At 37.2% G+C, this 12,774-nt stretch overlaps 1 protein-coding gene and 1 pseudogene across 1 annotated transcript; one reads left to right on the forward strand and one right to left on the reverse strand.

The window, feature by feature from the left end:
- Positions 1-257: 257 nt before the first annotated feature.
- On the forward strand, positions 258-1,756 carry LOC101696344 (coiled-coil domain-containing protein 181 pseudogene; annotated as a pseudogene).
- A 7,225-nt stretch (positions 1,757-8,981) lies between these two features.
- On the reverse strand, positions 8,982-10,357 carry LOC101709239 (olfactory receptor 2AG1). Its single transcript, XM_004863416.2, has one exon. The coding sequence runs from the start codon at positions 10,065-10,067 to the stop codon at positions 9,117-9,119; it is 951 nt and encodes a 316-aa protein (XP_004863473.1). The 5' UTR covers positions 10,068-10,357; the 3' UTR covers positions 8,982-9,116.
- Positions 10,358-12,774: the final 2,417 nt, after the last annotated feature.

Raw genomic sequence — 12,774 nt, forward strand, 5'->3', positions numbered from 1 at the left:
ACTAAACCAGCTGGAAGAGAGGTTAGGTAGAACTCCTGAAGACATCGGTGTAGGAAAAGATTTTATGAACAAAACCTCAGTTGGAGGGAGGAAGCCTGGGTGGAGGACGCGGAGACATGCCCTTGTCATGGTAGCGCAGGAGTTTCCTTTGCCTTGGGGTCAGAGCTTAGAAAGACAAGGGGAGAAGAGTTTCCCGGCCATCTCTGTGACCCCAGCAGTCACATCTCACACAGCAATTTTTCTTTAACGAACTGAAAATGAATGAAAATAAAGATACTGATTCAAAAGAAAGCAGAATACGAAGATGACATTGAAAAGGACCTCGAGTGGTTAATTAATGAAAAAAACTTGATGCCAGCATAATAGAGATGACTTACGAGAAGGAAGAGAATATTAATCAGGAAGTAAAAGAAAATGAAACAGAAATAGAACACAGGAAACCACTTTCTGATCTTGATAAATCTTTGAAGGATGAGGTTTCACCAAGAGAAATGACTTTATTTCTGTCCCAAGTATTCAGTCTTTGGATCGCATATCAGATTCAGATAGCAAAGACTCTTTTCAGGAATCTAAACTAGAAAGTCAGAAAGACCTGGAGGAGGAAGAGAATGCGGAAGTAAGCAGATATATTGTGAAGAAAATTATATAAGCTAACAAGCTTCTACAGACCCAAGAACCCGTGGTTGATAAAAAGGAACAAAAACTTAAGTTCAAGGACAAATTAGTTGATCTGGAAGTTCCTCCACTAGAAAACAGTTTACTTACAAAAATTATTTTGAAAATGAAAATAATGTGTCTGGAAAACTATCACACTTATGTATTTCCAATGAGTTAGGGCAAGAAAATGTACTCCTGTCACTTACTGAAGGAAGCTTTGAAGAAAACAAGGATATGGAGATAGTGGTAGAGAAAGATGGAAAGTTTGAACTTCTGAATTTACAAGATATTGAGAGGCAGGGGGTTTTGCCCCCATTAGTAATGCTAATAGTACCAAAAATGAACCCCAGCAATTGTTACTCAGATCTCCCAACTCATCTATCAATGATGTCAAGAAAGAAGAACCCACAGCAAAGATTCAGATTACTCAGTCATCAACAGGAGAGCCACTGGCTTCTGTCCGTCAGCCACCACCCAATCCCAAGATTCATCCACTCTGCTGCCACCTCAGATTGAAATAAAGGAAATGGGAAATATCATTGGACACAGTCTGCCAATATATTTCCAGTGACCTCAACATACTATCTTTCTCTTCAACAGAAAGAACTCCAGAAACAGCTAGAAAAGAAGAGAGAAAAGCTCAAGAGAGAAGAAGAACAATGGAAAATAGAAGAAGAGAAACAAAAGAAAAAAGAGAACGACATGGTCTTCAAAGCATGGTTGCAAAAAAAGATAGAAGGTTCTAGAAATGCGGGGAATCCAGCGAGCTAAGCAAATTGAGAATATGAACAGCAGACAAGAAGAAAGAGCTCCACAAGAAGCTTTTCAATTATGGCTTAAGAAAAAGCATGAGGAGCAGATGAAAGTCAGAAGAACTAAGAAGGCAAGAGGAATGCTTATTCTTCCTCAAAGGAACAGTAGGCTGGGAAAAGGCTTTTAAACAATGGCTAAGAAGGAAACGAATAGAGAAAATAGCAGAGCAATAGGCTGTTGAAGAGAAATCTAAACAGCTACGATTGGGCATTCAAAACACTTACAGAACCACCTGTATAATATGTAAGAAGCTAAATCTTTTCAATTTACTGATCATTGTAACTGAAGGAATCTATTAAACATCTGGCAGCTGCTATTACAAAAAAAAAAAAAACCTCAGTTGCCCGTGAACTAGCACAAAGAATCAACAAGTGGGATCTCTTCTTACTAAAAAGCTTCTATACAGCAAGAGAAACCACCAACAGTGTGAAGAGACAACCCACAATGTGGGGAAAAATTTTCACCAGCGGTCCCTCAGACAAAGGTCTACTATGTAGAATACATAAAGAACTTAAAAAAATCAGACCTCCCAAATATAAAGACCCAGTCCAGAAATGGGCATCTGAAATGAACAGACATTTCTCACACAAAGAAGTAGAAATAGCAAATAAATACATGAAAAAATGTTCAACATCACTGGTCATTCGAGAGATGCAAATGAAAACAACGCTGAGATTCCACTTCACTCCAGAAAGAATGGCTGCTATCATGAAATCAACCAATAACAAATGCTGGCGGGGGTATGGAGAAAGAGGAACCCAACTCCACTGCTGGTGGGAGTGTAGACTGGTGCAAGCACTGTGGAAATCAGTATGGAGATACCTCAAAGAACTAGGACTGGAAGTCCCATTTGACCCAGCTATTCCACTGCTGGGGATCTTCCCCAAAGAATTAAAAGAATCATAACACAGTGATATATGTGCACCCATGTTCATAGCAGCACAGTTTGTAATAGCTAAAACTTGGAAACAGCCCAAATGCCCATCAACTGGAGACTGGATCAAGAAAATGTGGTTTTTTTATAAAATGGAGTACTACTCAGCCATAAAAAATGAGAAATTAGAGATATTTATAGCTAAGTGGATGCACATTGAGGCGATACCCTTAAGTGAAATAAATAGGACACACATGTGTAAATATCGAATAGTTTCTGTGGTGTGAGAAACTGAAAGTGTAAATAAGGACTAAATGTATAATAGGTCATGTGAAATAGGAAGAAAAGGGGCAAAGGGGAAGGAAGTGGGAGGGCTAAGGGAAAGGATAGAAGGGAATGGGATTAATATGAGAAAATGGAAAAATAGGAACAAAATCTTTGTAAATAGGGAGGGCTGGAGGGGTTGAAGGGAGGGCTGGGCAAAGGTGAAAAACAAGAACCAAGAGAGACTATGTAAAGGTGCAAATTTCCAATGATGAATGTCATTATATTGTATACCTAAAAATGTACCAATGATTAGAATCAATAATCGATAATGTAAAATAGGAATAAAAGGTCCAAAGGAGTGGGGGTAGTGGGAGGCACAGGGAAAAGGAAAGAAGGGAAAGGAAAAAATGATGAGAAATGGAAAACATGGAAATAAAGTCTTTGTAAATAGAGAAGGGTGGAGGGGGTGAAGAGAGGGCTAGGAATGGGGAAAAAATAAGAACCAAGATGCATCATGTAAAGGTACAATTCCCAATGAGAAATGTAATTGTGTTGTATACCTACAATGTACCAATAAAAGAATTTAATACCAAAAAAAAAGGAATCAAGAGAGATTATGTAAAAGTACAAGTTTCCAAAGATGAATGTCATTATATTGTATACCTTAAATATACCAATAAAATTAATTTTAAATAAAGAAAAGGAGACAAATAAAGAGAGAGAGGGAGGGGTGAGGCAGGGAAGAGAAAGGGGAAGAAAAAAGCAATTAAGATGTGTTATGTACAAATACTATGCACTGCAAACATATATTAACATAAACAAATAAATAAAATTTAAAGATAATAGAAAATATCTTATTTTGTTGTATATTTTTATTTAGTTTCCAAAATATATCAGAATTTAAAACGAAAACCTAACAAATAGAATATACATGGTGACAAATTTTCACCTTTGACTGAAGTTGCAATAATTGTAACTAATATAATAGCAAATCATACATAAGAGTTTTTAAAATAAGGAATACAAGATAACAAACCAAGGCCTTACCAAGGAATGTACGTATTTTTGAACATTAGGGGTGAACCACATGACAGCATCAGTGCAGAAATACAACTACATAAAAACAGATTCCCAACTCTAAAATCTGTGAGTGATATTGTTTCCAATGAACCTTTCCACTGGAAACAGGTAGAAACCAATAAATAAGGTTTTAAGGGGAAAAGATGTGGAAGAAAGAAGCAGCATAGTGTTGTGAGCCTGACAGTACTACAGTATTTTTTTTCCATAAGATATTTCTGGATTCTAAAGAAACAATCGAGCATATGATAAAGTCAACAGAAAGGGAGGTGAGGGGTCTGAGAACTTGAAAAGATGAAAAACAGATTTCAGTGGTCTTAAAATAGTAATAGGCCAGGGAGAAAAATTACGAGTTTATGCCTTACCAAATATAAGGATACTGATAAATACCACTGGCCTTAGTTGGGATATCCAAGGACCTATACCCTTGGAACTATTAATAAAATGAAAATATATAAACCATCAAGTCAAAATCAATACAATCTCTGTATAAGACAATCTGCACTTTTTTTAACTCCCTGCTTAAATAAAAATAAAATGGTTATTGGGGAAGGCAACACTCAGAACCTCAAACAGGCTTTACAATAGACCGTGCTCAATGCTCTGCATTTAACAAAATGAAATTGCAAGGCAATCCATAAATTAAGAACAAGAGCAACTGAGAGAGACAAAGGAAGAGAGGAGACAATAAATACAGCTAGGAAATCCAATATTGTAGTTATGAGACATAGTCTTTACAATAATATGAATTAAAATATATCCATGATAATATTAGACCACAGATTAAAGAATTTAATCAGAGACCTAAAAACTACCAAGAAAAAAATTCCAAAATGTTATATATGAGAGATAGAAATATTAAAATAACAGAAAGATGTTTTAATAGCATATTGTACACAAAATGAGTATTCATGAGCAAGAAGATAGGTAAGGAGGAAATATCAAAATTGGAGAATGGAAAGACATATAGCATATGTAAAACAAACAAACAAAAAATGCCTTATGGGAGTATAATTCAAATCTCAGGGAAAAACAGACAATACAATGAAAGGAATATTTGAATAGGTAATAGTTGAAAATTTTTCAAATTGATGAAAAATATCAAGCCATATTATCCAAAAGTGTGATGAAGTAAAACTCAATGGCTATGTAAATCTTAATCTCACCACATGACTACAAATTCCTTTGAGGGCAAACAATAGAAGCAAATTACAAAAAACTATGAGCTTATTATAACTAAAAGACAGGGGATGACTGTATTAGTCACTTTTCAGTGGCTGGGGAAAAGTACTTGACATAAACAACTCAAAGCAAAGAACATGTATCTTTGGCTTTTGGCTTCAAAAGTTTCATCCATGGGCATCTGGCTTCAAGGCAGAAAAAATAATAGCATCAGGAGAAAGGCATGGTACAAAAAAGATGCTCAATCCATGGCAGTCAGGAAGCAGAGGGAGAAGAGAAAAGCCAGAGAAAGAGGAAGTGGTCTGGGGACAAGAATACACTTTTCCAGGTCACAACTCCAGTGACCTACCTTTTCCAAATGGGCCCTAACTTCTAACAGCACAGTCAGCTATGAACCCATAAATGGATTAATTCACTGACAGACATAGCACCCTGTGATCCAATTTCTTTCTGAAAGTCCCACCTCTGAAAATATGTCACACACACAAGAGGTTAACATTGCTGATTTAATAGAAACACGCAGATGTACACATAAAACATTGATATTCAACAGTGATGACATAGCTAGTTACAGTACAAAACATCAATATGACATAATATACCACCACTTAGCATTTTCAGGACCATTTAATCATCTAAGAGTTAAGATTTATATAATAATAACTATATGTCAGATCCCTCACTAAATGTCTTGTATTTAGTAACTTACTTAATCCTCATAACAGTACTATGAATTAGGTCTTTTATTACTGTTAACCTACATGTTGCAAGGCTGCAGACTAAGGTCAGTACATCAAGGTAGTATACTCAAATCTACACAGTTATGTGGGTTGATTGAATTCTAACCTTTGAACTCTGGCCACTGATCCACGGTGCTCTATACTACCACCATGCCATATAGGGAAAAATATCTCCACGTATAAACAGCACTGTTGTATATGAACAAATCAACTCAGTAAAATATGTGCCTGGATTAAAAAAATAGAAGGAAATTCATCTAAATATGTGTAGAGTTTACAGGAAATTTGCCTATTTCTAGAATATTGACTTTAACTAATTTTTTAAATTTCTAATTTATTTTAACTGATACATAAAAGTATTAATGAAGTACCACATTATGTTTCAGTACATATGTACATACCGTAATATTTAAATTATGATAAAGATTTATCTCCTCAAACATTTAACTTTTTTTTATGGTGAAAGCTTTTAAAATCATCTCTTCTAGCAATTATTGTGATCTGCAGTCACCCTAACACACCAGTGGTACTTTCTCCTATCTAACTATAACTCAATGTCCATTGATCAGCATTCCTCTATCTCTCTCTTGACCCCAACCCTCCCCTGCTGCTGTAACCATTGTTTTATTTTCAACAATGAGATTGACTTAAAAATAATTTTACTATTACAAAGGAAGTAGTTATAGTGCTGTTTTATTTTTTTAATTTTTTTATTTTAAAATGTATAACTTTATTATCACACATATACAAAAATTAAAAATATTCAAAGAAAAATAATACAAGGGAAAAAAAAGCTATAATAATTGAAGGACTCCAGTTAGCAAGACAGACTCCATATTGCTGCTTGACCCACCTGCCTGTCCTTTAGATGAACCCAGAAGGAGGAAGCTTAGAAACCTCCTCCCCTTAAAAGGTCCCTTTAGAAACAATAATTAATCAACTATTGTTTTACAAATGTTCTAACAGCAGGATGTTCCACTTCTGTACCTTTTGCTTGCTTTACTTGTTCTATCCCATAGTGGGGCCTTGAAACTGTTGGCCTCAAAGGTGTATAAAACATGTTTGTCTCCCCCCCAGTCGGGGCTCAAGTCCGATGCTCAGCTCTGGTCTGGCTGGTAGTAAACTCCTGTGTGGATTTAATATTGGTCTCTGGTTGGTTCTCTCTTGCTGGGTCTAACAATAATATTCAAATATAGTAGAACACAAAACAAAACTGAAAAGTACTTAAACATTTTTACCCGTATTATTTTTTAAAAATCTCAAGCATTAACAAGACATCAGAGGATGGTGATTTGTTTTAAAAAGATTTTCGAAACTAATATTGAACAAATAGTGGTCTGGAAAAAAAAATTCTAGTTAGCTAGTAGACTCCACATAGGCCAAATTTTTTTTAAATTTAAATTTCAATACAGTCATATGACACGTGATAGAAATATATAATCTGAGAAATATGTTATATATGTCATCTGTGTGTATCACAAAATACCCCCCAGAATGCCAACTTCTAAGTGCAAACTGAAAAGGTATACATCAATCATCTGTGATGGCCCCTTGATATTATCCAAATATACAGTTAAACACGAGATACATGAGGCTACCACTGGCATAGCAGCACACTGTTTTACAGTAAACTCTTTTATATAAGTAGGATTATGCTCTAAAGGATGAAAAGCACAGCATGTTATAAGTACCTAAAACAGTAACAGTCATTTATCACACTGTTGAATACTGTGTACTGTAGATAGTTGTATGTGCTTCTTCTGGAAACACACCCTTCTCTCCTTTGATCTCAGTGATTCTTCCTTCCCAACCACTGATGAGCTCCACCTTCGTCTCTATCTACATCTCTTCCTGTAATTTTAGACACAATCTATATATGGATTCTTTCCAGATTCAAGCCTGTAACTCTGATCTCTCCCCTTCCCCTCCTGCCACACCTTTGAACCTTTTCTTTGTATTTCAGATTACCAACTATTCATTTTAGTCATTTCAATCCTTAACTAAACTTTCAGTTTCTCACACTAGAGAAACTATTCAGTATTTACAAATGTGTGTCCTATTTATTTCACTTAAGAGGATGGCCTCAATGTGCATCCATTTAGCTATAAATGTTTCTAGTTTCTGGTTCTTTATGGCTAAGTAATACTCCATTTTATAAAAAAAAAAAAACCCACATCTTCTTTATCCAGTCTCCAGTTGATGGGCACTTGGGCTGTTTCAAAGCTTTAGCTATTATAAACTGTGCCACTATAAACATGGGTGCACATATATAGCTGTGGCTAGTGGTGTTTTATTTTGGGGAAAAAATGTTAACTAATTTCAACAAACAGCAATATCATTCAAAAATAGTGTCACTCATGATCATGTTATTTTTGAACTTCAAAATGGAACTCACAGCTTTATTGTGTGGGTTTTATTCTAAAGAGAGTTTTAAATAAACTAGTAGTTGTACAGGACATTTAAGTTCCCAAGAATATGAAGCATATTGTCCTCTCCTTTTCAAAATTTTTATTTTATTTTTAACAGATTTTAAAGAATGGAAAATGAAATGCACTTATGAACTACCATGTGACATTTTTGTACATGTATGAATTTTATACTTTTTAAATCAGATACACATGACAAAAATATGAACCTTTCTGCATTGCTACAAATATCCAGGCATGGTTAGAAACTGGAAAAGTACTGTTTGGTTCTATTTGTTTTATTTGTCTGCTTTTATTCGTTTTATTTGTCTATTTTTATTTACTTTGCCATAACCTTTTCTCATAGTATGTCCTAGGTTTCTATGAGTATTTCATTAACTTCTTTACTATTTGAATTGTAAGTACTAGGAACTATTCCCATTTAAATACAAACACACACACTTTTTTTTTTTTTGGTACCAGGGATTGAACTCGGGTCCTTGCACTTGTGAAGGCAGCAGCCAGAACCACTTAGCTAATGCCCCAGTCCCCAAACATACACACTTACCAGAGCACCCATAACAGCCAATGCTTGGAGAGGCAAAGAGTGCACAAAATGCATAAACACACAAACTACTACTAATTGGGTCATTAGACAAGACTATCAGTGTTTATCTGATCTTTTAATATGATTAGCTCATCTAAAAGTTGTGGAAATCTCAACATTCCCTTTGCAAAGATGGCTGAGCCTTTCTTAGGCTACTCATTTGAAACTCTTTTCTCTGGTTCTTATCTTGGTCCATTATGGACTAAAAAGTTCTAGTGTCATGTCCAACATGGTGACGACATTAAAAACTCTCTACAAAATAGTTACCTAGAGAAACAGAGAGTAAAATTTAAAGACAGCAAATAGTAGAGTTAAATAGTATGAGCCATAGCCTATAAAATGCAGAAAGATTTAAAGAGCATTTGACAAACACGTTTACATTTCTATACTTCTGTATTGAAAGGCACATTTACACTATATTAGTTTTACTATGAGTATTTGATTCATAAGAGAAATCTTTAGACTTTGAGGAGGAATTAATTTTGAGGATCTGCCTAGAAGGTAGGGTGTGCTGGCATCATATATTTTCCAAGGAGCCTCCTCAAAGCCCCCATGACCTCCTTATTCCTCAGACTGTAAATCAGGGGGTTCAGGGCTGGGGTGACAATTGTGTAGAAAGCAGAAATTACATTGTCCTGTTTGGGATTGTGGAAGGAACTCGGTAGGACATACATGAGTGTAGCAGCCCCATAAAACATCCCAACCACAGTCAGGTGGGAGGAGCAGGTGACAAGTGCTTTCTTCCTCCCCTCCTTTGAGGGCATGTGGAGCACAGTGAATAGAATTAGTGTGTAGGAGGCAACAATGGCAACAAGAGGGGGAATCAGGAAGGTCACACCCATCACATAAACCATGCGTTCATATCTGGAGGTATCTGCACAGGCCAGCTTCAGCAAGGGTAGAATCTCACAGAACAGGTGTCTGATCTTCCAGGCTTTGCAGAAGGGATAGTACATGGTATATACAGTATACCCCAGAGCACTGAGGAAGGCCAGGATCCAGGATGAGGCCACCATGAACCAGCAGACTCTAGGCCTCATGATGATGGTGTAGTTCAGAGGATGACAGATGGCCACATACCTGTCATAGGCCATGAAGGCCAGTAGCAGGTCCTCTGCACCACCCAGTGTCAGTGCCAGGAACATCTGAAGGGCACAGCCTCCAAAGGAGATGGTGTTTTCTCTGTGCAGAAAATCCATGAGGGCCTTGGGAGTGACAACTGATGTGAACAGGAGATCCATGAGAGAGAGCTGGCCAAGCAGGAGGTACATGGGCACATGGAGCCGGACATCCACTGTGATGACCAGGAGCAGCAGGCCATTGCTGATCAGGGCCAACATGTACAGGATTGTGATTGTGGCACAGAACAGTTCAGGAGACCCACTGTCCTTCAGGATCCCCACCAAAATGAAGCCACTTCCTAAGGTGGAGTTCCAGAGCTCCATTCTGTGAGTTTCTTTACTTGCCTAAAACCAGATGGATTCTCGGTAAGGTTTTGCAAAGACATTAATTTTGTAACATCAGAAGCCCCTTACTCAGTATTGAATCCATGAGATGATATGTTTTCCATTAGTAATTGAATTCACCTAGATTTCTGAATTTCTGACTCTTAATTTATCTCACTAAAAATTCATCTACATTGAATTGGCACAAGAGTAATAGCTGAACATTAAGAGATCACTACATGAAATATTACTGAGGACATTAAACCTGAACAGGTGTATTACCAGAAAGATTAAATCATCTCTGTTGAAGTTAAGGAAACATTCTGACATACAGGTACTTGTCCAGTCTTTTAACAATAGTGTAATGTTTGAATGATATTTTAAGTATCCAGTTAGTTCTGTTTTACATAGGAAATTCCAAACTGGCACAGAAATATGACTTAAATAAAGCAATTTCATTTCTTTTTCCATTTATCCTAACTCTACATTTGTTTGTAGCATTCAAGGCTATAGACACAAGCTTCATTAGAAAAGCTTAAGTTTGTTTACCTCCCTTGGCCAGCCCTGCATTCTCCATGAACCTAAGAGACAAGGATTCTGGCATGTCTGAAACTAGGATATGTAGTGATTTAGGTGATGCTCTTAGAGCTAAACTTTTAGGTTGGTAAACCTGTTTTTAAACACATTATGATACAATGTGACCCTGGAAGTTCACAGAAATATAATAAAAAAAGCCCTCCCCACAAGGATGAGAGTGTTTGTTTGAGAGAAATGATGAAATGCAGCTAAAGAACACCTACAGGGGGCCAGGAATTTGGCTTAGTGGTTTTGCCGCTTGCCTTGCAAGCGCAAAGACCAGAGTTTGATCCCTGGTACCAAAAAAGAAAGAAAGAAAGAAAAGAAAGAAAGAAAGAAAGAAAGAAAGAAAGAAAGAAAGAAAGAAAGAAAGAAAGAAAGAAAGAAAGAAAGAAAGAAAGAAAAAGAAAGAAAGAAAGAAAGACCTACAATATGTCACAAATAGGACCAGTAATCTTATCTTTTCTGCCTTTGACCTAGATGGTCACTCTTCAATCTGGAATTTCAGAGCATTTGTTCTGGACAGGACTATAGGGATTGGGAGGAAGAGCTCTTTTTCTGGAAAACTCCTGATGTTACAGGGTACCCAGTCTCATGAAGAAGCCAACAGAGGCAAGACCCTAAGACTGACAGGAGCCAATATCGGGTATTATGGACTGAGACAGATAAAGCAAACCCAGAGCATGCAGTTAAAGATTAGAAAATGAAACACCCTTTTCTAAATAATTTATTCATATTATGGCACATAGCTTGTAACATTTCATTGGTTTCCATGGGCCTCTTTGGAGGCCACTAGTCCTTAGCAGTTAAAGGGTATGAGAAAATGCTACAAATATAACATCACTTTTTTTTTGAGACAGGGAGTTGCAGTTTAGGCTGGTCTTGAACTCCTGGCAATCCTATTGGCTTGGCCTCCCAATTGCTGGGATAACAGACATGTGCCACCACACCCAAGCAACATTACTTCTTATATGGCACTTTGGGACCGTTCATCATCTGATAGGTACAAAAATGCATTGCCAGAAGCTAGCAACAGAAACAAAGTCTAAAGACAGATATTGTAAGTCTGGCCATGAAGTAGATACTCAGGTCTGGGATATAGTACAGATTATTTATCAGTCCTAATTGGTTTGTTCTTCATGTTCAGAAAATAAAAAAAATACAGAAATAGAGAAGGGCAGTGGAGCCCAAAGCACTAGAGAAATAGGCAGAAAGAGTAGTGGATGCTGTTAAGGTTGGCTTTGGATTTTATTTTTGACTCACCACGCCTAAAGGCTATGCATTTCCCCAAAAGAGAAACGAAGTCCTTACCTTAGGTGGTCAGAATTGTAGCTGCCCAACCACACAGACTTCTCTTCTTTAAAGGTTCTTTGAAGGTTAAGGATATTCCAGCAAAAATGGGGAAGGAAGATGTAGTTTTCTTTTATTGCATTCCCTGGTGTAATTTTTGTTAAAATTACTGTCTCAAGACTCCAACTGAGCAAGTATCAGGGCCCTTCTATTCCTTCCATTAATGTGCAAGTCTTCTCTGAAGATGGCAGTGGATACAGACAGCTAAGGCAGTCTTTGGGGATTTTACTGTGAAGCAAGAGGGAGGCTTTAATGTTCTCCTACCTGAGAACAATCAGTAGAAACTGCTTCTGTCATAGGTTCCCAAGGAGGGAAACCTTGTTGCCCTGTGACAATTATCAGACTGAGTTCTTGGGTCCAGACGCCAGACTCTCCTTTATTCTCACCAGCATGTTGGAGTGAAGGCGAAAGCCTCAAGATTCTGGAGGAAGAAGACCTTGGAAGAGCTGCCCAAAGGAGGCACTGATGTTTGGCCACACTCTCTCTGGGGCCAGCTCCTTGTCCTCCCAACAGAAGGCTACTCTGACTTCTGATCCATGACATTGTCTCTCTTCTCTATCCTACACCTGTCTTCAGAGGACTTATGCTATCACTGAAATGCTTTCTGCTCCCCTGGAAATATAGGTCTAGCAAATAGGTTGTTAATGAATCCTCCTGGGCATGTTTCCTGGCCTGATATTCCTGTCCTCTTCTCTCACTAAATGAGCTCTGTGGGGCCATAGGTTTATATGTTTATATATCAGTTGCTGATGGCCCATTTCTAAATTGTGTACTGAGAGCC

Source organism: Heterocephalus glaber, unplaced genomic scaffold, assembly GCF_053883595.1.
Source record: "Heterocephalus glaber isolate CG9 unplaced genomic scaffold, H.glaber_assembly_v1.0 deba00001428, whole genome shotgun sequence".
NCBI lineage: Eukaryota > Metazoa > Chordata > Mammalia > Rodentia > Bathyergidae > Heterocephalus > Heterocephalus glaber.

What these genes read in the sequence shown, in the direction of transcription:
- LOC101709239 (XM_004863416.2), bottom strand. Translation starts at nt 10,067, where the DNA reads ATGGAGCTCTGGAACTCCACCTTAGGAAGTGGCTTCATTTTGGTGGGG.